This window comes from Thunnus maccoyii, chromosome 16 (genome assembly GCF_910596095.1).
Source record: "Thunnus maccoyii chromosome 16, fThuMac1.1, whole genome shotgun sequence".
Taxonomy (NCBI): Eukaryota; Metazoa; Chordata; class Actinopteri; order Scombriformes; family Scombridae; genus Thunnus; species Thunnus maccoyii.
In genome coordinates this window covers 20,433,321-20,461,131 of record NC_056548.1, presented here as the reverse complement: position 1 = coordinate 20,461,131, position 27,811 = coordinate 20,433,321, and the positions used below count along the sequence as shown (strand labels likewise).

At 42.2% G+C, this 27,811-nt stretch overlaps 1 protein-coding gene across 3 annotated transcripts in view; it reads right to left on the bottom strand.

Moving 5' to 3' along the window:
* The window catches only part of prkd3 (protein kinase D3), a 37,806-nt gene that overhangs the window by 7,504 nt on the left and 2,491 nt on the right, over positions 1-27,811 (bottom strand). For 2 of the 3 annotated variants that reach the window (XM_042388723.1, XM_042388721.1), the window contains 8 exons: positions 10,275-10,413; positions 6,312-6,443; positions 5,581-5,738; positions 4,455-4,650; positions 4,262-4,339; positions 3,983-4,169; positions 2,535-2,658; positions 2,228-2,305 (listed from right to left, as the gene is read on the bottom strand). In XM_042388723.1, the coding sequence (XP_042244657.1) occupies positions 2,228-2,305; positions 2,535-2,658; positions 3,983-4,169; positions 4,262-4,339; positions 4,455-4,650; positions 5,581-5,738; positions 6,312-6,443; positions 10,275-10,413 (1,092 nt within the window). The remainder of the gene's footprint in view (positions 1-2,227; positions 2,306-2,534; positions 2,659-3,982; positions 4,170-4,261; positions 4,340-4,454; positions 4,651-5,580; positions 5,739-6,311; positions 6,444-10,274; positions 10,414-27,811) is intronic. The other variant, XM_042388722.1, reaches the window with a different exon arrangement.

Below are 27,811 nucleotides of genomic sequence, written 5' to 3'. Positions count from 1 at the left end.
CTCTAACTTTCTCCTCTACCCTTCTCTGTCTTATGAGCACACTCGTAAAGGACAGTTGAAGCACACTTTAAAAGTCCCCCCCTTCCTCTTCCAACTTCACTGTCAAATCAAAGAGAGGAGGGAGGGTCAAATAATAAAAAACACAGAGAGCTTTCAGCCAATGGGGGCTCACAGAGGCACACGCTGTCCCCTCCGCATGGCTCACCACAGAGTATCAGATGAAGTGCTTGTGGTTAGCTGGGCCGGGTCACGTGAACAGTCCCTGCGGCAGCTGAAGCGCTCTGGTTCCCTGATTACAAGGCAGGGCCAGCCAGAGGCCCCATTTGAGCACGAGCCGCTGGCGCTACCGCTAGCCACTGAGACGAAAGACACGGCAACTACCGTTCCGCAGGGTAGTGTGTGTGTGTGAGTGGGCGGGCGGGTGGGTGGGTGGGTGTGTGTGTGTGTGTGTTTGTATGTGTGTGACAGGACTCAATCTGGCAGAGACAGAGAGAAGCCCCCTCACCCCATGAAAGGTTCTTCAGAGAAAGCCATAAGTACAGGGGTCTCGTCTTCAAACGAGGAGCAGTTATGGCTTCCAAATGGAGAAAATGGCTGCCATGCCTGGCAAGCAAGCCACCACGCGACCGCCACTAATCAGATCGGAGGTATAAAGAAAAGGGGAGAGGGGAGGACAGTGGCCACACACTGATGAGCAGCAGGCTAGAAACTTCAGAGAAAAGAGAGGAAAATGCCCAAGACAGAAGGTTTCCTGGATACAGACTCGGCATATGGAGAACCGCTATCTGTGGTCTTAGAAAAGAAATCACTGAAAGACTCTTTTTCTACTGTACGTACAGGAAAACATCACACTTTATCTATCATGGATAAAAATCTGCTACCCTGAGCCAAACAGGCATGGAACAAAGACCGAACTTTGGAGCATAAAGAGAAGGCACTTGCAGCTAGCCTTCAATTAGCCTCCTGAAGGTCTTAAACATAGCTGAGTGCCAAGTTGATAATAAAGAACCACATAAAGCTTCCAGTAAACACACCCTGAGGAGTCTGTCCCCGCTGAGGTTTCCTCTCCGAGGGTTTAGTAGCAAGGGATACAGGGTGTGACAGAATAATTGGGAGACAAGAATGAAGGAAGTTTTCTAAGCGTTGTTTCACAACCGGCGTAAGTGGAGGTAGTAAGTCAGAAGGAAAGAGGGATGATAGATACAGCTCTGAGCGAAACCACCTGTTTGACACACACACACACAATCAAAGACAAAAGAGCGTGCTGGTTCTTGCACTGGAAACTCTGCAGAAATCCCACATATCATCCTACCACATCACAACTCTGACCACAGCTCAAGTAGGTGTCAAAGTCTCAAAACACACAAAGCGACAAAAACAATAAAATGATTACATCCTCCATCCTATGCCCAACCACGACACACATGTGGAAGTCTTTACCTTCCCTCCCTCAGTCCTCAGTGTGTAATTACTGTGCTATTAAGCCCCTGCGGCAGTGTAATGACTGAGTACGATGCTGGCACTGAGTGGGAAGTGTCACACACGCTCCACAACTGATTTTACACATGAAAATTACAGTGTTTCACTCACAACTAACACTCACTTTGAAATGAGGATGTGCAATCTATAAATCAATTAGAAGTTAGTTTTGTTTTAATAATCGTGCTTCAAAATCATCTTCTGTCAATCTACTTCGTTTTGGATTTGGAGATTCCACTAGTCTGTATTTCAATTTTCTCTTCAAAACCCCTTCAAATGTCCCGTCTAATCTGATTAAGACAACAATAGTTTAACACAGTGACTGTCAGTGACTTGATCCTTTCAGTTCATGCAGGGAAGAGACCAGGCTTCAGGGTGAAAAACCACAGGGGAAATTTCGGCAGGCCGAACTGACCTCAGGAAAGTTTGCAGTTGCAACATGATAGACCTCAAGTTTAGTCACAAAGCTACCGCTGCTTAGATTTTATTTACATATCTCTCATAAGTGTGACAGACAATATTCAAACATGGATATGAAAACAGATCCCTTTGAAATGACATCAGCATCACCGCTTTTGAATTCTAAGAAGTAGTGCGATGGTACATTTTCAATACTATTCACCATGAACTCAACGCTGAATCAACTTGCATCAAGCTGCTCCATCTGCTGACATTTTAATGAATGTTACTGTGGGTTTGATGTGGAGGAAAAGACATGTTTTTCCAGAGATGATGGCTTTATGCTTACTTTGTAGAACTTGGCTCCGGTGTCGTTCTGGAACAGACTCAGACTCTTGCTGTCCAGCCTCCAGTAATGTCTCTTCCGCTGTAAAAACGGGAGAGTGAACTCCAAGTTAGTACAAATGGCAAATCATACATCACCTACCAATATAACTGTTGTCTAAATTTTTGTTTCGCGAGGAAAATACCTTCCGTGCTGAATTCAACACATGTGAACAGCTTTGGTAGAAGGAGTTTTTTCCCCAGCATACAGGCTAAGCACAGCCCATTTCAGACTGGGCTCCTCTGTTGGGCTTTGGGGTTATCAGTCTTACCAGGTTGTCCCTGCTCGTATAATGAACCATCCAGCCCTCCTTCACCACAGTGGAGCTCCGCCTCTTGGTATGTTTGATGGACTGGACCACCCGCATCAGAGGGATGTTGCTGCTAGTGGAAGGGCTAGAAACACGCACACATAAAAAAAAGGGTTTTACTGATTAAAACTCTTTTAGAATTCAGTATAATGAAATTTTAATTCACTTGTAGCCAGTTCATGAAACCTTTTATATTTGCTTTTCCAAGCAGCCAGTGTCTTTCCTAACAGAAATCCTGTACAGGAAGTAAGGCGTTTTATGTTTGCAGCAGTGCCAAATCTGGTAGAAACATAAAACGCTGCTGGTGTAAAATAAACATAAGAATGAACCTGGTGGTTTAAAACACAAGTCTCCAGTTTGAATCAGGCTGGTGGCCTGTGATGCATGTCTTCCCCCTCTTTCCTTGTTTCATGCCACTTTTTACTGAAGAGTCCAATAAGGGATAAAAACCCCAAAAACTAATATATGAATAAGGAATGAGGTAGCTACCATGAATAGTGACGACCACCATGACTGAAGCAACAAAGTAAACAGTGCCACCTACAGAAATTTACACATCACGAGCAGTAAATTTAAAGGACAGGTTCACAATTTTGTATGTCTGTCCTAAAACAATAGTCAGGTGCCCAAATTAACATTGACACATGTTTGTCTTGCTGTAGTCATTCCTCCTGTTCATACTGACCATTAGAAGTTCCCCTCCAATTGTGCTTACAATGTAAGAAGAAAAATGTATTTAAAAGTTTATCTGAAGATGATATGAGACTTCAGCCATCTGAGGTAATGAAATCCAGTGGATATCTTCCACAGTTACAGTCTTTTTAGTAAAAGCGTCCCTCTTTGTGTCTCGACGGACAGTGTCTTCCTGTTCAGCTGCAGTGGAAGGATTGTAACAAAAAGAGGGAATTTGGCACTAACAAGACTGTACCTTGAAGATATTGACTTGGTTTGACTAATGTCAATGACTGAAGCCTCATATTATCTTCAAATAAACGTTAAAAGTAATTTTTGCACAAAAAGAGGAATGTGGATTTTGTGCCCCATCAACACTGCAGTGCAACATGGCGACCACCGTGGAAGGGGTCCTGCTCCCTATGTAGATATAAAGGGCTCATTCTAAGGTAATGAAAACACAACGATTCTTATTTCCATGGGATTATACACTAATTAAAACATAGTTATGAATATTATATTCCATCCCTGCCAAGTCCGTTCCACTAGATGCCACTAAATTCTACACACTGGAGTGATTACAGCAAGAAAAACTTGTGTCAATGTTCATATGGTCACCTGACTATTGTTTTAAGACAGACTTGGAAAATTGTGAACCTATCCTTTAAGTAATAAGCCTTTTTTTCATTGAAAATGGAAATGTCAAAGTGGATCTAATTAAATCAATATCTTCATACCTAATAGTCTTGATGGGCTCTTCATCCTTCTCTCTATCCAAGAAGGGAGAGTCCATGTCGAACATCCTCTCATCTGGGGTGGAGGGTTCCTCTGGGTCGTCCAGTCCTCTTCCGCCATCCATGTCACTACTGTCCACCTCCATAGTGTCCATGGTGGTGTCTGAGTCTGGGCCAGGGCTGGCTGGCTCTGCATATGCACATCAACAGCACAGTTGCAAATACTCCAGATATATCACTGTCGTTATGAAATTAAAGCAATCAAATGGATGTAGAACTTACCTCCATTGAAGTCCACTTCCCCCAAACAGTCTCTTGGTACCTTTGAAGCACACCGCTTATGACAGTTGAATCTGCAATCTGTTAGATGAAAAATGTTTTTTAAGTGACTCAACATGACTAGAAAAGCATCTGTAATATTCTCCATCACGTGCATAATATCTATGAAAATGTCTCTTTTCATATGGGGTCCAACCTTTACACTGCATGCCCTGGCGAAAGAGACCCTTGAGCAGGCGCTTGCAGTACTGGCAGATAGTGGGACGAGTGTAGGTGTGAATGGCGAAGGTGTGTGGCACCTTAACCCGCCCCAGCACCATCTTCTCCATCCAGATGGGCCTACCGCTCCAGGACAGGATCCGCTTCCCTGCCTCCTGATGGGACCTCTGCTGCTGGGGTTGGACGGATGTGCAGAATGGAAAAAGGGGAAGATGGATGGAGGTTAGGAAGAATTAAAAACCATATGCAGGACGGAAACAAAGGGGGAAAAAGGAGAGGAAGAACAGCCTCAAAGGGAGTATTGGAGTGATAGTGGAAGACAGTGAATAATGACATGGCAGCAGAAGAAAAGAAAGAAATCAGCGGAAAAGAGAAAAAGAAATCAGTCATACTGAGTTAGCATGGCTTTGTGTGGTTAAAACAATCCCTGTGGTCCATACAAGGTTGTTAGATTATTATTATTTGTCATGTTTTACCACATATGAGCGTTTACTTCTTCTTTTATTTCATACGAATACATCAAGAAGTCTGGAAGCTCCGGATAAAAATAGGAAGGAAGTTTTTGTGTTTTTTGCCAATGAGTGAGTAGACACATACACTTGGACTTCAAGGGACTTTTAATGTCATTAGCATAATTACATTTCCAGATGACCTTTCGTGGGGACACAGACAAGAGGAGAATATTCCAGAGCAGGCTTATGCAAAACGAATTCATACGACCTCACTGAGGATCTATCCACAGCGCTGCATGCAGCTCAGTTCAATTTTATGCGTCAGTGGTATTCGACAATGGGGCCCCAGAGATTCACCCATGGAAAAGAGCCAAATTTGATAAGTTTAGAAACATTTAACAGTTGAGACAAAGCTTGTGAGCAGCATGCCCACTGACTGCTTCACATTCTTGGCCAATTCACCTGGTTTCCAGGCTGATTTAGGACGATATCAAAACTCCAGCCAGGTCATTTTATGCGTGAGGATAAACGTTTCCCCCCTTTCATTCATAATTCTTCTTTGCATAGTTGTGAGATTATTCATTTCCACCTAAGCATACCTTTACATCTAGGTAGGGGTTATAAAACCATCATCCACCAATCAGAACTCACCTCATCCAGGACGACCACAGCATTCTCGGCAGGTACCGGCCGGGGGACAGAGAGGGACGGTCCAGGCAGTGAGACATTGGACAATCGCCTCTTTCTGACACCAGTACAGTTATTTGGGATCTTAAAGGCGCAGCGTTTGTGGTAGTTTAGCCCACATCCTGATGTGATGAAACAGTCACAAAGCAAATGTGTTAAAATGCTACATATTACAATATATCAACCTGTGAGGTGGAAAAAAAACATGTTTTCTATTTTGCAAATCAGCCACAAGATGGCTCCACTGATGAATAGGGTTGAATAGGAGAATTTATGACTATGGATGTTTCACTGTTAGATAGATCAGCTATTTAGATGTAATTAATTGTCAGAGGTGACTTCAAATGCAGCTTAATAACATGGAAATGAAAGAGTATTATTCAAATCTGATCCATCACTGACAAAAAAAAAGAGAAAGGCAAGTCGGCGTGCCATAACTCCAGTGGGATCTGAATGTCAAGCATTTCAGTGCCCAGACCGAGTCTTTCTTGTTTGCTTGTATATCTCCCTGATACATTCTTGAGGTCAGAGATGTGGTGTGTTTGTCCATTTGTGCGTGTGTGTGTGTGTGTGGATACAGTAGGAGGCAGCCTTGATTCTGACTTATCCCATAGATACAGTAAAAGGTCTCAGGGAAAACAATGACACAGCGGAGCTTTTTAAGATTCAGCAAGGTGTGTGTACGTGCGTCTCACCTTCACATTTAAGCCCCTGCCGAACGAGACCCCATAGCATCTCCCCACAGTAGTCACAGAAGGTGGGGGCCTTGTAAGAGTGGACGTAAAGGGCATGGGGTCTGATCTGGAAGTCTTCAACTGTTGCTTGAGCTAGAAACAATAGACACATGATATAACTAAAACCTGGGAGAAAGAAAACAAATCTGGAAAACAACTTGGCAAAAAAACTGAGGGATCAGATGGAAAAAAATGAATGAGAGAAGATGACAAAGGAATCAAAAGAACAAGAACAGAGCAGCCATTTGTCACATGTACTTGGAAACAATTTCATACAGTTTTTAATATCAAACCAATATTGTAGACAATATACAGTCTCACTATGTGCTTGTGTGCTTATGGTGATAAATGAGGAGACGCTGATCTAAAAGAACAGAGAGGAAGATTCTCTCCGTGAGTGCTTCAATGCAAACAAATGTCTTCCTTTATATGAGCGCTATAGCCATACTGTTGCAGTAGAGGGCGTCAAATCTGCAATGCACTACTTCAATTTCATCATTCCTCCTATCAAAGTGATAGGGCACACCCATTAGACAGCAATGAAACAGTGTGATCATCTCATTTCAGTCCATCCTTGTTATTACCTAAGATCCAATTTACTGTGGATATGTATCTCTTCCTGTTTCTCTCTTTTCTCTCTCTGCTGTTTTGTGTCAAACAGACACACTGAGCTCATTGTTGGAAGCAAGAGTTGGTTAATCATGGCTGTGACTCATGAAAGATGTGAAGATGAGTAAGATGCAGAGGTGACTGCTGCCAAACCTGTGTGTGCGACAGAAGCTTCTCCTCTCTCAGAGCCCTCGTTAGCAAAGTTAGCGTGTTTCTCGCTGTTCCTGTGCAATCATTTATATGGCCACAGCGACCAAAAGGGGAATAGTTAATCTTCACCCTCGGGGTTATGCAGCAAAACCTTTTGTGGTGGCAATGGTGATGTCATAATGTGTGTAAGCGTGTGTGTTTTGGTTCATTTCCGTTGAGGTGATTCAACCGAACCCATTTTCTCTTGGACAACTAAGGACATGCTCAGCTGTTGTTGCTGTGATGAGATGCAGGCTTGAACAATAAATATGACATGTGGCAAAAAAAAAAAAAAAAAAAAAAAAAAAACATTTCCTTTGCTGAAAATCTGCATATGCTCCACATCAAGACAAGAGAAAACATCCTTCGAGCAAGAAAACAATTTAAGATTTGGAGAATGAGACCAAAAAAAAAACCCTTTCATGTGCCAGAAATCCTCACCAGCAATAAAAAACATCAATTTGATCTGTTAGTTTGATACAGGCAGGACATGGGTCAACATCTGGGTCACTTGGTCAACTAAAGAGCTACAGAAGCAAACTCAAATCTCTTTTTTTTTTTTGATTCCAAAGTCACTGCACAGGACCACCGTGATGAAATTCTTGCATACATGCGCGACATTCAAAAAAAAAAAAAAAAGAAGAGATCATCTGAGACGACTCAGGCCACATATTTCTCCATTTCAGAGAAATACGATGGCTGGTGGGTGATTTTCGCAGTTTGGGTTTGATTTGAAAGAGAAGACAGAACTCAAGCAGGTCACATGTCGTGGGGCGAACATAGCTCCCTTGGCACAGACACATGAAAGGCGGCATTCATGAGCTTTTTCACACACGTCTGCAAAACAACTGGCCGCTTCTTAGCAGTCGCAGTGTTATGTAATGCTTGTTGTGCTAATTAGCATCAAACAACACCAAACATAAACTTGACGAGTTGTTTTTCGCAGCACTTCTCACGAGCGGAGAGGCTTACATGAATACGCTATCTGTTTGCTTTGAGGCACCCAGTTTTTCCATTTGGAGGCCACAAGTTTCCATTTGACAAAAACAAGTTTGCCATATTTATGACAAACAGAAGGTATTGTAAAATATCAATTTCACACTGCCAGTAGTGGTGAATAAGGAGCTTGTGAAAGCGGGTGGGAATTGAAGGGGGTGAAAAACAGAACAAAGGGACAATCGGTCAAGCCAAACCTCAAACCTCATGGGCCGAGATGGCCTGTGCAGTGTCCGCTGTGTTCAGGGCCGCCCCGCACATCAGAGCGTGTTTACACTCCACGGGTCTACTACAATCACTTACTGCAGGAAAAACAAGCCCTCTTCTTTGAGCCCGGAGCCAAGAAAAAGCCACTTCTGCCTCCCTCTCGCAGCGAGAGAGATATTCAGATCGTCTCTCTCCCACAGCCGCAAAGATCCAACAACAGGTTGGTTGAGGAAAACTGAGCGGATGATGACAGGAGGCAAATTGCGGGGTGGAAAAGGTTCATATTTTTCTCTGAACCAAAGCAAAGGCTTGGGAATGTGGATTTCTCAGCTTGTGTTTCTCAAACAAATATCGAGTGTGTGACATGTAAAGCCCCTCTCATGAGGAAATCCTATTGAGAGTCAGATTAAATAAAAAAAACACAGCCATGTGTTGCAAAAGTTGCAAACGTAGCAAATCTGAGATCTGACTCTTCTATGACGTTTTTTCTTCAGGTATATCTCGGGCTATAAATTGTGTAGCTTCACTGGTGGATCTTACACCTGCAGATGGATTTGCGGGAGGTAGCGTGGATTAGAATGAGAGAAAGCGGGGAGGGAAAGAGAGCAACAAAGACTGACACAAAAGGGGAGCGCAAGACAAACACAGACAGTCAAAAACAAAAAGAAGGAAGTTCTCCAGTCTTTAGTCTACATTCCTCAGTCCTGATGCCTGAAGTATCCTCAGATCCTGAACCTACACAATCATCCCCCCGTCTAAATCCCTGCAAACAATGCTCTCCACCCGAGAGAGAGGGGGAGATATCCAGCACAGGTGGTGTCAGGTGCTTCCCAGTGGAGACAGATGGAGCAGGAGAACAGATTAGAGCAGAACAGATATTCTAAGCCATTTGTTGGTCTCGGGACTGCACAGGAAGCTGATTCATTCATCGCAAGAAATGACAAAGAAAAACCAAACATCTGTTTAGCCGCTACAAAGGTGAGCCATCTGATGGAAACTTTTATGAGGGAGAAACAAAACAAAACAAACATTTATCACAACATAAACCGCAAGCGAGCGAATGGAGCGTCGAGTGATTCACTTGTAGTCATTCACTCGAGGACATAAAGGTTGCGTAAGATTCATACTTCATTCGTGCAGCTACGTTTTAGTGAGCACAGAGGACTCCCTCGCAGCAAGCATCCGACCCACTGAGGTGTGCTTGAACAAGACACAACAGGCTGTCTGTGTTTACTGGAAGGTGTGTCAATAATGACTATGCACAAAAATGTAAAAAAAAAAAAAAGTTTCCTCTAGTTTATTAGTTTTGGACCATTGTTTGGCCTTCAGAACACTTGGTTTATTTTTTCCCTTTTTAGAGTTCTAAAGAAGCATGACCTTAAGACTGTTTGTTTCCACTGAAACAAGCTGAAGTACAGCTGAAACAGAACTTACTGTATTAACGTTTTTATACAATCTGTGCTGGTTTTTCAACTGACAAAGAGCATTAAAAGATGAAGAAAATAATATAGTGACAAATTGAACATGTTTTAGCTGAGGTAAAAACACTTTTAATTCCGTAGATTAGAATTAGCACTTGTGTGCAGCTGAATTCAACATTTAGCAAATAAATATTTCCCAACCATGAGGAGGGACAAAAGGTTATCTGGATATCTAGTTTGAACTTAAAAACACCTAAGACGTTCATTCACATTAAGAGGTACAATCTCTGTGACTGGGTGATTAAAACATTTTGTTCATTCTGTACCTTTGTATCTGCCAAGACCAACAGTTCATGAAGGTCTGTTAAGTCTATGTCTCTCTCTCCTTCACAAAGATGCAAAATAACAATCCATTTAAGTGTTTCTTTCTTTGTGTTTTAACCAATCTGATAGACAAAGAGCCTCAAGGCATCAATCTACAGTTTCTCTGCAGTTTACATACCGGAGAGCACCACCTCAATGAGGTCTCCTTCATGGATGTCTTCTGCTGACGTCAGCCTCTGCAGTATGTTCTCGTCATTTAGGTTGTGGCGGAACAACAGGATCTTGTCGTACATGCCAAAGAAGCCACACTCTGGGAACTGGAGAAAGGTGGAGATACAAGAAGAGTGAAGTTAAGATACTAGTGAATAAATAATGATAGAGGTAATGTGTGAGGTGCAAATCAGACCTAAACTAAATGAGAGTTAGATATAGAGGGAGACAGAGGAAGAGATACAGATCAACCCACCCTTCGTCTAGCTTATATTTCACAACACATTCAATAGTAAACCTCCTGCAAATATACGCAAGCACACACATGCATATCACCTTTTTTTCCTAGTGGTTTACATCACCATCAGCATAGGGAATTAAGTATTTTGAACTCAGTGGCTCAGGAAAGGAGCTCATGAGAAGGCCTCCTTTTCTGCCTTCAGAGGAATCAGAGTATAAAGTAAGAGGAAATACCACTACAAGGGCCCTTCAGTAAAGACTGATACCCATTTTCCCTACTGCAATCAAAATGTGTGTCCCACATTCATTTTCATCAAGTCATTAAGCCCAGGTGCTCTCTTTTAAGCCTGCTTTTGAGCCAACACTGACTCTATAGTTCACTTTAAAATAACCAAAGCCTCCATTGTTTCCAGTTATGCAGTAATATCTTGATAAAAAGCTGAAATTAAAGGAAAAAATCATCATAAATTATTCCAAACACAGTTGTACTTGAGTAATATCCATATGTTCTGATGAGTAAAAACAATAGCAAATTTGGATTTTAGTAATAGTTTTACTCAGCTGTCATCATCACTGGTGATGTCTGGGCCAAACCAAACCTAGGTCATGCCAGGTCATGAACTGGAGCTGAGAGCACCAATGTTAACTCACGTGATTGAGGAAAGGGGAGGAGAGGAGGGTGGTAGAGGGAGATGGGGGAGAAGGAGGAGGAGGAGGTAAACATCCTGAGAGGAGTAGAGGAGAATCAGCGCACAGGAAGTGCAGCGCCAGTCAATACTGAGTCACTTCCTGTACTGGGGGCAGCTCATAGCGTCTTGGAGGCCAATATTCTTGTCACAAGAGCTACAGGCAAATTATAATAATGACCTTTCCTCTTCCCTCAGATTTTTTCAAAGCTCAAAGAAGAACCCTGTTTCGAGAATCAGAGGAAAGGCTGTTCTCACCGCCTGCACAGCTTAACATCACTTTTGAAAACCTGACAGTGCAGGAAAAAGTAGATCAGCAGTAGATGGATGTTCAGAGCTGTCCTGCATGGTTGGTATTAAAGTGTGAATTCAGGATACTGTAATTTTACACCAAGTTAAGAGCCTAGTCTCGATGCCAAGCAGGCTGGTGCTAGAGGATCCACCAGCTGTTTCCCCATGAACCAGGGTCACACATAATGGGCCATGCAGAACAATGCCACTGTGGCCCAGGAGCACCAGGGTTGGCACAGTGTCTGGGCACGGGACACATAAGACACCTGGAGCCTTCAACTGCCAAGAAACACAGATACAGAGACAGCAAGACAGATTGACGGCCCGGGAAAACATGAGTCGAATCAGATGACTCGTGTGAACAAAGACAGAAGAATGAACTGTCAGATGAAAAAAAAAGAAAAAAGAATTCTACAGAGAATGAAAACTACCGAGGCCTGTTTTCGTCAGCAGAGTGGACTATCCAATGGACAGAGAGACACAACAAAAGTCCTGATCCCCCCGCCCCCAACCTGCACTTCCATCTTTCACTGGAAGACAACAATTTCCCTTCAGGGATCAGTGAAGTACAACATTATAACAAAAACATCACTTCTTGTACAGCAAAGGGTTTTTCCCATGAAAACACTGGACGCCGGGTGCTTGGAATAGCATTCATGACTTGGCTATTGGTTCACTCTAAGCTAAACAACATAGTTTTAAGCATCAATACTGCACAGTGTATATGTGCAATAGCTGCATTGCAAAGGATATAATGTGAGTCATATTGGACCAATCAGTCAGATTATCCTAAGGTAACCAGGACATTGTATCTGGAAAGATGCACTGCTGTCAAGCATTCAAAATGCACTGTAATTGCTCAATACCTTGGGCACCACAAATTATATTAAATTCACCACCAATGCATTGGGATAGAGGAAGATATTTCACTGGCGGATATATAAAAACCAAAACTATCAGCACTGCTCGATACTACCAGGGGTAATTGTAAAAAAATGTTTTTTAATGTAATTTGGGTCCACTGACCTTTTAAATAAATACGGAAATTCTATTTGAAGCGAGTGAGAGTGTTGAATTACTGCATTTTTTCCAGCTCAAAATTACTCCAATGATTGCTAGAGTGGTTATTTCTAAATGGAGGGACTGAGGTTGTGTAAGGATAAAGCTTATGGTGAAATTATGTATGTCATGTTTTTTAATTACATCAGTACATACATACGTCATTGACTTAAGATCAGTGGTTCTCCCTGTCACCTCACAGCAAAAATGTCCTGGGTTTAAGTCAATCACAGGCTTTCCTATTCATATGGGATTTCTCCAAGTGCTCCCGGTTTCCTCTCACAGTCATAACACATGCATGCTACTGTATGCTGGTGACATGTCTGAAATGTACTTTGCTTCTTGCCCAGTGCATGCTGGGAAGGACTCCAGGACAGCTCCCCATGGATGTATCAAGAGAGCTAGACACAGTGCCGTCCCCAGGCCGCCACTCTGCCTCGGGTTCAATTTTACCCAGTGGCCACTCATGGTATTGCAGCCAAAAATAAATCTGTGTGCCCCCAAAAAGCATTTTCTCCATAGACCACCATTACAAAAGAGACATCTGTTAAATTGTTCAGGACACCTCAAACTTCAAACAAGGTCAGTAATGACTCTTTCTGTTATGAATTTTCAATCCATGAAAGTATTATATCTGAAAAACTTCCCCAGAGCTTAGAAAATCGATTTTAAAGTTTGTAACATCATCTCTATGTAAAGTCAATGGGCCGAGTAGGAAGACGTGGGTGGGGCCAGCAGGAAAAACACTACTGCACGTATTTAGTGGAAGCAACCACAGAAGCTAGAAAACTTTTGGCTTATATGCCAGGCGAGCATTTTTTATTTGTGTGAATGGGTGCCATCTTTGGGTTTTATATCCAGTTCCTATAATATGTTCATGAGCCCCCCACAACCCTGAACAGGACAACTGTAGTTCTTTTGAATAAATAATTTTAATTTATGTCACTGAAACAACCAGAACCAGCTATTTTAACCAAAGAAGAATGTGTTTGGTAAAAATGTAATTTATTCAAATTTGAAATGGAGATACAATAGCCTGTTACATAGCCTACACAATCACACTGAAACAACTTGCCACATAGTACTGATGGACAGTGGTGCAGACTAGAGGTAAGCCTTCACAAACACTGTCGGCCTGTGGTGTGTTTGTGTTTGTTTACCATTTTTGCCAAATTGAGATATTTAAATTTCAATTTGTCATATAGAGACATGTCTTTCCTTGTGTCACAAAATTCCACCGAAGCCTATCATCAATTATGTGGCAATATAATCTCTTTATGAAGATGATTTTAAATATATTAAAACTACTGCAAACTGTGAAATCATAAACAGTTTGTGAGGGAAAAGTGTGACACAAGGCACGTGCCTGTATAATGGCACATTTCCAACTTGCCCCCTCCTTCTGACATACCTACATCCTAAACCCTGTCGCCCTCTGAGGTGATTAATGTTACGTGGCTCAAACCATCACCACCAAAAGCGGGAGGTGGGGCGGGGGGCATCCTTCCTGAGCCGGCTGCGGTGTCACGGTGGGGTTGGAGGGTTTTCCTCCACTCGCCTGACACGCCTGCTCTCAGACCCGCACGCACACACACAAAAATTGCGGTCAATGCCCAAATCTAGCCAGCTGGAGTCACCGCCTCTTGGCACTCTGTGCAACACTTTCCACTGTACAGAAGGGGTCCCATTCCAAAGCAGGAGCATCTGCAGGCCAGTACATAACGGCTGTGAGGGCAGAGGACACTTCTTTTTTCCATGCCTCATTAAAGCAAGAGGAAGCAAGAGGTGCAAGAACAATAGATTTGCAGGTTTAGGACACATTTTAACAGCATGTTGTTCAGATCACAGTTAATTGATGGCTAACCTGTGGGTGCATGCACGCGTTAAGCGCCAATAGCACGTGCTTTCTCTTCCCGCATGTAGAAACGAACCGCTCAACTCCACCGTGCTCCTGTACACATATGCACCCTCACACACCATCACCCACACATGCTACTGCATACATCTCCGAAGCCCATAGTGACTAAGCATGTCTTTTGTCATCTTCAAACGTAAATCCATTCAACCAAGCATCCGCGACCACACACGCACACCAAAGACCCCGGCGCGGAGGAGCTGTGTGTGAGGTCCACAAGTCAGGCTGGAAAGACGAGTGGAAAGGGGCTTTGCAGTAGTAAGCTTTTGTTAAACGAACTAATCCGCCATTGATATGCTAAATCCTGTTATAAGGAAAGAGAGTGAGAGGCAGGAGAGAATGAGGAAAGAGGGGAGATGATGGGGGGGCGAGTGGGCCGTGGCGGGACAGATCTGAAATATGGTCTCATTTCATTGCAAGCCAAAAACAAATTACCTCAAGACAGACATGAAAAAAAAATGATCTGGTTTGAATAATCAACTGTGCCATTTGGCATTGAGGAATAATGATGCTTTCTTGCAGAACATAGTAAGACTCAAAATGATAGATTAGGGATATGACTCGTAAATCAGAAGTCATCTACGTATATCTAATGATGAATATGACATTAAAACCCGAGCTGTAGGAGAATATTCTGCTGAATTTCTTTGCTATCACCATAAAATAAGCAAGAATAAATAGGTGCACTCAGTCACAGGCTAGCAGTAAGAGTTCTTGTCGGAGTAGAATCGTGCATGACATTAGGTTAGGCATATGTGCGTATGTGCATGTGTGATGTGTTGCAGAGGTGGGTGGCAAAAGGGAAACGGTGTTGAGAGCGGTGCACAGGCTCTGACAGATGGCCATGTGATTACAGTAAGGAAAAGTATGCTGCTTGACCTCAGGCTGCCTCACACCTTTATTAGTCTGGCAGCAAGCCAGACAGATCTGGAATACGATTACAGTAAAAATGTCCTGCTCGAGTAAGTCTGCATGAGGTTGTACTTACATCTGTAGCTTAGTAAACAATGCTTTTCATAAAAACATCCAAATGTAATGTTGCTCAACAAATCTGGATTATCTCCCTTTTTAGAAAAGAAGTGGCGCTGACTTATGTCATGTTCACACTAATGCATTTAAAAGAGCATCATTTTCTTGTCAGTTCTGGACTTTTTTCCACAGTTAACAGTGTTTTGGACCACACCAACTATGGAAGCAATTCTTTAAAGTGGACACATTTGAAAATGCCAGAGAGCTTTTCAAAATTCTGTATGATTGTCATGTGACCTCTGGCATTTCATGGCCATGTGATTTGTTTTTCACGACCACGACTTTGTGGCCCATGTCTTTCTTTGTTATTGCTCTGTAAATAATTAATCTGACACAGAGGAACCACCGCTGTATAAAAGTTGACCTAGAGAAAATTAAGCACAAAAGTTAGTTTAGAAAAGTGCAGAAACACAATGAGGCGTCATTATACAAAACAATAAAATTGCATGAGGGGAACTAACCACATGTGTTCTCTTTTGATGTTTTTTTTTTTTCTCTAACTCACTTTTCCAATCAAATGGCAGCCCAAGACTTCCAACCTTCCATCAATTTTTTTGACATTTGTGGAAATTTGAGCATTTTACTGTTGTTTTGGTATTTCAATCAGGCATGTACCTGTAGAAATAAACCTGATAATGCTACAGTGGATGAACTTTAGACATATTTTTGCTTTGACACTAATTTGAATGCAAAGTCCAGCAGGGAAACCGTGGGTGTTGAAGGTAAATGAGCAACCCTCTCACTCTTCTGAGGTGCCCTTGAGCAAGCGCTTATCCCCAGGCTGAAGTCTGGGGTTCTACTGGTCAGCTCCCTGGTGTGAATATGCAGAGGTAAATGAATGTAATTAAATTTTAGACACAGATATGCAACTTCATTACAAAAGCAGAGATTAAAGGATGATCTAACCTCCCTGCTGAGGACAAAACCTAAATATTTTCATCAAGGTACCGGGTTCTTGTGAAACATTTAACCAGAGTCAGGAGGTAGAAAGTCCTTGTTCATTTAGCTTGAGGTGGCAAGATAAAGACTATCACAAGATCAGTATGATACAAGGTGCTTTTATTCACAAGATAAATAAGTCCATTGACTGATAAGCCTGCAATTATTTAACAGCGCTAAGACACAGATCACACTGCCCCAGAGACCCTCCACCAGAAGACACAAGATGTTGATTTCTGTTTGTTTCTGTTATTTAATTGAAGCAAGTCTCTAAGATCACCTTAAAAGGAGACTAATAAGAAGAGAGTTGGGCCAAATTGCACGCATATTAAATAACTCCAAGCATGACTTGATGAGCTTTGATGTACAAGAGATTTAATAGACAAAATGTGCTGAATCAACATGCTCTATAATATGTCATAAAACCATAAGTTCCACTGAGGCGTAGTGAGGGTTTCACAAATAGGAAAACAGTTTTTTAGTGTCAAAACAACGGGGAAACCATTGTTTGACTTTGAGGTGCATGTTAATGCCCACAACAGAGGAAAATATACTTCAATAACTCGTCAAACAAACGCATTGGAAAATCCAATTATCTGCTCACGCGAACCTTGGGGGGAAAGCTGTGTAATTACTTTGAGTCACATCAAACATGATGTGGAAAACTGTGTTAATTTATTAAAGTCAACAGTGGAATTGTATTTGTTTTCATTACATATTATTAATGTAATACCAAGCGAAAGTTTTCCACAGAGCATGGTACGAGAAACACATGCGTGGCGAATTATACAATTACTAGATGTGGGCATCAACAACAGCCAAATAATTCATTCGTCACTTGGAGTGATGCATCAAAAGAGGGTATACTGGAAACACTCCGGTTTTCCACGCTCTTATTCAACATGAAGTGTTTTTGGTCCTCCATTAACAGTTTCCATATAATTTGGGCGCATGATTTCTAAATAATTGATTTTGATGGTGCAGATGTGTTCGCTGCACTGGAGGTATGAAGCAAACTCAACATAAACATTAAATCTACACAGACTTGGGCAAAAAAAAAAATCCCATTCAATCTTTTGAAAGACTTTAACATTAATATTATTACTAGCTGAAGGAGGGAATGTTACAAGCTTAAACAAGCTGCCTAGAAACAGCAGTGAGCAGAAAATCTTATAAAGTGTCTTCATGTGCTACCATAAGCACAACAATTGTTCAGCGAAAGTGAACAAACTGACACGTTGCCACATTGCCACTTAACCTTTTGCGACCTTTAAGTGATGACTCAAAAATGCTGTTTTTAGTTGTGCGATGTCACATGCAAAAGAAGCAAGTAAAGTTATGTTGAAATGAAAATGATTGCTAATAAGTAAAATACACCTTCACTTCCACAAGCTCACTGTGCCGTTTACATTAACACATGCAAAAGAAAGGTACTGAAATGCATTATGAAGGTATGAAGTCTCTGGTCTCAAATTACAAACGTTTGTCCTACTTAATGAGAAGAATTAGTACATTTTGATTTGAGAGTTTTAAATACAATATTCTTTTTTTTTAAATATATATGACATAAACTACCATTTTTGATAAAGTTCCCTTAAATTTGTTCATTACTGTAACCATGATATGTACTGAGCGGGACATTTTACAGTTGAAAAATAAGCTTGTCAGTTCTCTCTAGGGGACAATCTATGTACTGGAGACACTGTTTCTAAATGACCTCAAATATATATTTGGCATTCTGTACTTCAATTTCTTATTGCTTATAAATGTACTCCAATATACCCGTGATAGGCTCATACTGGCGCAGGCTCTTATTTTAATGAACTCATCCTTGAAGAACCTGAAGACAGATTGATTCAACTGCAAAAGGGGAAAAGTTTATAAAACAGCTTGGTGGTGCAGGGGTGACATCATCTACCACACCATCCTCTGCTCTATTCATTTAGCAAATCAATTTTGCAAAGTGTTACACACTGTATATTATACTGTAGATCTACTGACCACAGCCCCATGGTGAGTCAAGCAACTCCTTGGAACATTCTACAGAAAGAAAGCCTGAGAAGCATGTGCTTCATTTCAATGGTACATTACATAAAACGATTTGCTCCTCTGTTTGCAGACACAGGCCAAGAAAAACACACTACAGCTGGAGGCAGAAAGAGCAAGAGGAGGAGGTGGGGGGGGGGGGGGGGGGGGGGGTGGGGGTGGGGGGGGGGGGGGGTGACGAGGTACTAGCATTCATATGGCTTCTTGTGTGCACTTGCAGGATCTAGCAAACTCATCCCATCCGTCTCCGCAATGTACACAAATTCAAACAACAGTACGTCCTCCTCCGAAAGTCAAGTCAGCTTTTTTTTCCACTGCAAAAGGAGGACAGAAACTCCACTATGGGTAACCAACTGAAGCAGCCACATGCAGAGGGCCCGCAGCGGAAAGGAAACTCATGTGGTGGGAGAGCGGCAAGAGAAGCGGTGACTTTCTCACTCTACGGGCTGACTAACTTGTTTCCCTTCCATGTGGCAGAATATGGCTCATGGTTCATTCATAGGTTTTAAACTGCATGAGGCTGTATCATCGTGGAACACATTTGGTATGTGTTTGGTATCTTCAAAACAATCAATCCAGTCTGAATGACACCTGATGCCTCGCAACGCTCAAAACTTTCAACCAAGCGTGGAATAAAGCTTTGCTTGAAATATATCTGGCACTACAGTCAATTTCAATGTGCATGACGCTGTAAAAATGCACTTTCAAAACTGTGACACACACCGCGCAAAGCTTAAACTCTTCATCACCACTCAGCTGTAACTGTCCCTGCTTTATTCAGACGACGAGCAACATTCTGCTGCTTTGTGTCGACAAGTGTCAGCATAACAACAAAGCAACCTTTGACCAAAATTCTCAGGGCGCGACACCACTTCTCACCTCGTGTCTTTTTCTTTTTCTGTGTTTCAGAGAAGTGTGAACAGCTATGCCGCATGGCTCAGGCATAGCTGACTGGAAGAAATGCAGGGGTCTGAAATATGATCATGAGCAATTAATTCACCGTTACTGTAACTGAGAGCTGTGTATGTGTGTGCTTGTACCCAATGTGAACTTGTGTGTGTGTGTGTGTGAATCTACATTTCGGGTGCAGACAAGGTGGAATCACCACTCTAACCACTGAGCTTAGGCACGGGGCCTTGTGCAGACCACAGAGTGTGCTTGTCGTAGTAGGAGGCTCTACACCTGTCATCCTAGCCCTCCTTCAATCATCAGGAGATTCTAACAAAGCTATACCGCTTACCCAATTTACATCAGCCACAAAAGCTGATGGTTTTGTGCCAAATCTCTTTCTGGTTTCACAAAACGTCGCTGTGTAGCTCTCCAAGGAAAATCCTGCGATTATTTCACCCAGCTTTTGATTATTTGAATCCAGGGAAACAATACTCTTCTGTGGTAATTTGGCCTCAAGTGCAAAAGCGCTTAAGTGGAGTGCAGATAATGGCGATGAGGTCACCGTTTGGTTACTAGCCACTGTATCCCCAGTGAGACCCAGGTGGCCTAATAGCACCATCCTTTAAATACATGTCTCATCTCACTACCATGACTGTGTCCTGAACATATGTGGGTGCTTGCTTGCATGCATTTATGTATGTAGAAGTGTGTGTGTGCATGAGTATTGCATGCATTAACAGTGTCCAGAGGCCAGGCAGAGAAGAGGAAGGCTGAGTCACAGGATCTAAGGCCTCTCAGGAAGAGAGCAGTGTGATCTAAGACATGCTTGGCTAGGCCCCCGCACACTACTGATGAGTTATAGCCCTGCTGCGATCCTCCGCCAGCGCCTCCGCCTCAGAGATATACTGCAGTACACACTCCATCTCCCCCTCTCTGGCCTGGAGTAGCAAGGGGACAGCCGCCAGATTCACCTCCACGCGGGGCAAATAAACAGGTGAACCTGGGGGAATTTATGCAAGTATGAGATTGATGGCGACTGCACTTTCTCTTGCTCTGGTGGAGCAGAAGGTCATAAGGTGCGAGGTAATAGCAGGATGTAGGAACCCGCTGCTGTTGCTCAACAGAAACATTAATAATTGCTGTGGGCTCTGTGTTACAGAAAGTGGGTAGGGATTAGCTGCTTGAGGTTTTCTTTATTTATGATTAATAATGAGCACTTACTTTAACAGACGTTCTTTTGTTGAATTAGTAGTTGCACAGAAATACATTTGTGCTTCGACTAAACTAAACTAAACACTCCAGCAGTCCAGCCAAATTCCAACACTCAAGTTGTCACCTTCCTCAAAACACAGACACCAAAAAGGCAATTTCTCTGAACATTTAAACACACAGACAAGAATAATAGCAAGTGCAGTGTAGGGAAAAGCCATTTGAGCGCAGGCACACAGACTGAACAGGCTGTGCTGCTCCGCCGACCACAGCAGATTGGAGAGCAGGAGCTGAGAGAATATGGAAACAGGGAGCGGCTCTGAGGGGAACTAACCGAACAGCGAGTGCGGCTGAAGAAAGAGACACAGTGACAAAAGGACTCATGCAGAGTGGCTGACTGCTTCCCTTAGGTTTAAAAATGGCCAGACGAGCCAATCAGACAAAAGTAGAATTGTAATACAACTACTTTTCTTTCCATTTGGCCTGTGGTGCTTTTCATTAGGGCAAATGTTGCTCATTAAAAGCATTTCTTAAGACCTTCTACCTTCATAACACAGTAGGTTTCTTATTGTATTCTTGTTGTATCAACTTGTAATTGCACTTCCCCTGCCACCTTCCTATCAGTTTGACAGATCACTTGCTTTACTGAAAGACAGGAAAGGCAAACGGCGCTGAGAAAACAACACAGAATAAGACATTCTGCATGCTGCTGCTGCTACATGGATCGATACAGCCACACTAATATAACTGCGTATCTACAGAAGTGACAGTGTGGTCTTCACACTTAAAGCATTTTTGGCACATGGTGTTTTGTTTACGAGTTGAGATGGGTGGTTCTTTAGTTCAGAAAATGGACGGAAGTGATACAGATTAAATAAGCAAGGGTTAATATCTTAAAAGAGGCAGTGTCCTTGTCACCACACCAAGTTCAACCCCCCCCCCCCCCATCCTTCTTTAGCATTTGTTATGGTTGAAGTCCTCCAAATGTGCTGAGGTTGTCAGTAGTAAAGGTAAAGCTCCAGTCTAAGGAGAGGAAAAACTCAAGCTGTTAATGAGTAAATTAATAAAGGAAATGAGATATCCTCTTTCAGTGAACTGTGTTATGCCACCATTACAAATTTATGAATGGATGTTAGTGGAGTCTGTCAGGAGGTACTCCTAAATCACTACAGGTGGTTGGCTTCACAAGGACAAAGTCACCAGGATTCCTGAGTTCAACATTACTGCTGCCTACTACATCAAAATAATCACAATCAAAACCCATTCAGCCAGTATTAACGGAGAGATTGAATTGATGTGAGATAATCTCCCACCACTGGCTAAAGTCAAGTATGGTGAAGGGCATTCGGGAGGCCTAGAGGAGAAGCAAATCCAAAGCAAAGCCACGCTTGGTGGCAGGAGCGGCCTTTTATAGATGGTTTTGGCACCGACTGAACGGCAGGACATCAGCCGTTCGGTGGCCACAACCCCCTCTGTGGCCCATGCGAGGCCTGCCCACAGGGCTGTCCCAGCCTCCCCTGCCCCCTTTTCCCTAGAGAGGGCCACTCTTCTCCACTCTGTCATTCCCTGACTCTTGCGGCTGGGCTCTGTGTTCTGCCATGCCACTTTACATTTAAAGGAGAACGAGGCGGCAGAAATGTGCACTGCAGATGGTAGAAATTACTTAGCTCACTTAACTTCAGAGATTTTTTTTCTCCTTTTTCTTCTCTCTCTCTCCCTTTTCCACAAATTACTCCAAGACTAGGGAAATTGATAGATACCTTGTGCATGTAGGCTTTAGAGTTGTACATGGAAGACTTTTGGTTTTTTTTCAGATATCCCAATTGTGATATCAGTTTAGTCAACTCCATGGCTTTGGAATACATCAGTCTGTCTACAAACTGAAAACCATCTAAGCTGGAAAAAGGCGACTGTAACAGTGTATTCGCAATACCAACACTGAATACTTTGACTCAGGGGTGACCTGTTTTTTCTTGAGAGGGAGCTGAATGTGCTTTCCAGGAAACGTCTGGCCCCATGTATATCACACATAAAGCCCTGTGCTGTTGGGACGTCCTCTGGGGTGAAATATGGCTGCCAGCTCCATAGGAACATGCAGATGTGGGCTTATACTGTCGAAGGGAGGGAGGGAGGGCGGGAGGGAGATGGTGGTGATTTATTTCCCGTGTGTTTCAGTTAGTTTTGGTCGATGTGAACTGCAGTCTCTCCATTTTCCATCTGCAACCTTCCCTCTTGCTATTTTCTCTTCTCATATTCTTCTCTTTTTTAAGTTTTCTCTAGCTCCTTTCTATACCTTCTATACTATGATTATGACAAACCTCAACCTTCTAGCTGGCCTACTACACAAAGGTCTTAGGTGAGAATCCTGTAGTCACATATTGATTCTATACTCCAAAAGCTACATCTTCTGATCTAAATTGGACACACTAAACATTGCTAAATAGCACATGAAGGCAGATAAACATATTGTCCATTACAACACCATCATGAAAGAATAAAAATGCAAACCAAAAGAAAGCCTTCTCAACTGCTGCAACTCAATCTAATTATTCTTGAAAAAGGAATGTTGAGCCGATCTTGTTTTCTCTGCCAAGTGTTACCTTGCATCATGCAAGTGATATTACTCAAAGGTTTAGAACAATCCAAATCCTTTTGTTTTTACAATACTCTGCCATTTTACCGTGCGTTGTCCAACGTAGCCTGCTTCTGACTCAAAAAGGCCTTTGTCTCGCTAATTACAGAGGCAGCTGTACAACCCTCAACCAGAGACTGGGAGTTAAAGGACTGACAAAACCAGTGGGGAAACCTGTGGCTGAGGCAGCTGCCTTTCACAGCATTTCCAGCTGGAGTGAAAACGCAGTAACATCCTAAGGAAAAGCGCTAAAATTAAAGTATTCATAAAACTAACATTTGAGGCAATGGTTTAATGTTTTTTTTCCATTACCTATGCCAAAATAACTTCAAATTTCCTTCCTCCTGCTAAGCTTTATCATCCCCTTTGATAGCAAGACACGCTTTTAACGTATGCCAAGCTACACTGTAAATTCTCCGTTTATATCGAACATGTTTGCAGCCAACATTCACCAGAAAGCATCTCCACTGAAAATTAAATTGCACCTTTGAAAGATATTAAATATAGTCCCATAAAGACTTAAAACTAAACTGTGTGGATCACACACTCACCATTACAGCATCCATCAAAATCTGTCTGATGGTCAGTACTACCAAAGCAAGTGTTTAGCTTCAAATATTTCAGTTTCCTAGCAGTCTAATCCCACCCATCCCGAGCAGCATCACATCATCCTCCAAAAATGCCTGGGTGAAGAGGAATGTTCTGTAGCTGGCTGGCTGTCCGGGCTGACCAGCTGGCTAGCTGGGAGTCATTCTCAAGGAGTCGTGAACTTTTGTCCCGCCACTGCTCCCTTGCTGGCTGCACGAGAGGACTTGGGCGACACCAAACAGGAAACGCTCAACAAGTGGAAGCTATGGATGTTTATCTCGCACCATTCATCAAGACCCAAAAACCAGACAGAGAAGTCAGGACCCGACAAGTGAAACAAGGCTGACCCGACATGGAGTTACATGTAGCCACTGTAGGGGCCATCAACGGGCCATCGCGGGTTAGATCTGGGCTGGATGGTAACCCACTGGGAGGGTTTCAACCACCCACTGGCTGGCTCCCTTTATCCTTTCTCACAGTCCTCGAGGAGCCTGGCTTAGAGTTGATACCTTTGTGCCAAGTGGTGACACTAAAACAGTCATATTTTAAAGTATTCACTAGATTGCAGTAGAAGTAACCACAATAGCTGCTTTAAGAGACTGAAACTGAGCCTATCAGGATCAGGTTGCCCTGGACTAAGGTTGACCTTAACCACTGAAGTTGGTAAATGTGGTCCAAACCACTACTATCAAAACCAGCTATAGATCAGCACAGAGAACAGAGAAAAGGCAAATCTATTCTGTGGATGCTTGCCAAGTCATGTGGTTGAGTCGTTAGCAGGAAGAGGAATGAGCCGTACGAAATCTATACAATACACAGCTATTATAACAGGCTGCATGACTCCCCGTCAAACAATGAGACTTATTCAAAACTAAAGGGTTCAGGAAAGATATGAAATATCAACCTTGAAGCCATGACACATTATACACAGTAAAAGAGAGCACATGAAAACATCTGGAAATTCCACAGCTGTCCAACCACATCCAGAGTACATCTGCTATAGCATAAGGGCTTGTATGCATGGCTTGTAACAGTAATTTCTCTGCGAGTAACAAGCATCCTCAACACAAAGGCTCACTGAAAATTGGAAAAGAGCTAGTTTGTCATGATGTGGCTGCCTATTACCTACCGAGAAAACTTAAGATTGATGAACAGTGTCACATCTCTTATAGTTTGGCAAGTCAGAGAAGGAACAGGCTCCAAAAGTAAACTAAGAACAAAACTAAAAATGAACATTTGTACAGCAAAGCAGAGCAACCTCTTCACCAGAAAACCATCTATTTGTCCTTAAGCTATGGTCACAAGCTTTGAGAAGATACTGAAAGAATGAGATTGCAAGTATAGGGAGCCAAAATAAGGTTCCTGTGTAGAATAGCACTCTCAGCAATGGAGTCCAACAGGCCAGCGAGAGGGGTTGAGGTAGTTCGGCTGTGTACTGGAAGAAACCCAGAGCAGAGACAAGACATAGTGGAGGCACTACATATTCCAGCATGCTTGAAAGCACTTTGGGATCACATAAAAAAGCTAAAGGAGCGCTGCTGAGGAAAGTGTATTTGGGCTGCTGTTTTTGCCTTGCTGGCACAGTGACTCAGACACATATTATCAACAGGAAGATGAACAACCTGCTCAGCCACTGTAATACGAGATTGAAGACTAACAAGATGTCAAAATGGTTGAACAGTATTTGTTGTCAAAATACTATGTAGAGCAACGATTAGTCAATGAATCAATTAGCCGATCCACAGAAAATTAACTGTTAACTATTTTGATTGTTATTGATTTTGAGTAATTTTTTAAGAATAAATGTCCAAATTCCCTTATTCCAGCTTCTTAAATATGAATATATACTGGTTTCTTTAGTCTTGCATTATAGTAAATGATTATCTTTGGGTTGTGGACTGCTGGTCAGGACAAAAGAAGACATTTGAGGACATCACCTTGGGCTTTGGGAGACAGTGATTGACATTTTCACTATTTACTGACATTTTATAGACCAAATGACTAATCAATTAATCTAAAATGAAAATAATCATTACTTGCAGTCCTAAAAATGTGCATGATATAGCCATACATCTAAATCCCATTCTGAAAGTTCACAACAGCTGACACAGCAGAAAATGTAACACTGAATGGACAGATTTAAGTCTGGATAAGCATCCATGTTTGTTGCATGGCTGAGCGGTGAGTCACCGAGTGAAACAGGCCAACTCACAGCGGAGGAAACAGCAGCACGAAGGGGGGAATACACTTCCATCCAGACTCCATCTCCATGCAGATATTACCACATGAAGTCTAAAGCTCTTTCCTGTCTCGCCTCTGCTGACAGACACCTGAGGTTGTGCTGACCGGAGAGTTCCTGGGACGACTGTCAACGGCTAAGCTAGGGTCAGAGATCCTCAGCTGGAAAATTTGGCCCGGATGAGCAGACTTTGTAAAAGGCTCACCATTGTCATGCATATTTTAGAACAAGAAGTGAGGCAGGGATGGACTGGAGCGCACTGGGCCTACAGTCATATTTTCCATTGATATCGAAGCCATATGGCTCGATTTCATGAAATAGCTGAGGCAGTACACTGCATTTGGCAGTGTTTAACAGAAGAAATGCACAATAATGTGGATGAACGGGCTGGATATGTTCTGTGGTGATGATGTACAGTATATTATGATGAAAAGGATGTACAGTATGTTCAGCAGTATGTTTATAGCCTTATAAAAAGGAGTTCCCATGACTGTTGGCCATAAATTAGATCATTTCCTGGCATATCTCATTAGAGTGCATGGCATCTTTAGATGAATGCATGTGATATGAAGTGATACGATAAAATTGCACTAAAGCAATATGTGATCCTGATGTCATATTGGCAGATTATGAGCAACTGTGCACTATGAATGCACTGCACTGATTTTCTTTAAGGGATTTTCTTCAAAGCATCATATTTCCCACCCTTTTCCTGTTACAGATTTTTGCAACTATGCCAATATGTTACAGGATCCATGTAAATATGCGCAGTGATGAGATTTTCTGCTCTGCGGACCAGAACTGTTCATAACTAGCTAGTGAGAATCAGCAGACCTCGTAAAGAACAACAACATTACCCTGCTCCTCTGGAATGTCAACTTGGACAACATGAAACCAAAGGACACAGACTCAATACAGATAGCTCCTTCACTATCTTCCACTGTGCTCAACACAAGTTTGTCCCTCGTTCATTTTTCCTTATTTTGATTAAAAACCACCACCGTCATCATCATCATCATCTCAAACACTAATATAGCTCTGACCGACCCAAATGTTCAGATCCTAGTGGCTGATGAAAGTGCTCTGTTTAATCACCCTCCTTTTATTTAGTCAATGATAATTACAGACACAAATGGAGTAATCATCATTATACACAAGAGGTTAAAAAACAGCGATGTGTGGATGCACAGCCATTTCATTATTCCAACAGGCTTTGCACACCATTAATCCCACACAACTGCTGCATGAAGTACACATGCATGGGCTCAAAGAAGACAATCGCAAAATAACCAAGTAAGAGGTTCAGGGCACTGATGTGTTATAAGTCTCTTATAAATACTGTGTATTTAAAAGTTAAATAATTATACATGTTATCAACTTTGAACTTCAATTTGCAGTACTTATTGTATTACTTACTAAGCAAATGTACTAGTTTAACACTGCAGATCATGTGAAAGACTTTTTGATCTTATGTGGCATTTGTAGTAGTTTACTGAACATGTTTATATATCCCAGACAGACAAAAACACTTCATATAAAAGGCGTATCATCTGTGGTGTTATATCTTTATAATGCTTATTATCATATGGGGCCAATTCAAATGAAAAACAAAAATTGGAATGTTTTGCCCACATTCTTATTTTGCATGTTATAATCAGGCACACACATGCTCAGATTGTCTTACACAACCAAATATGAGATGGCGAATGATGTTAAATATTGCAGCCTATACTTGCATTTA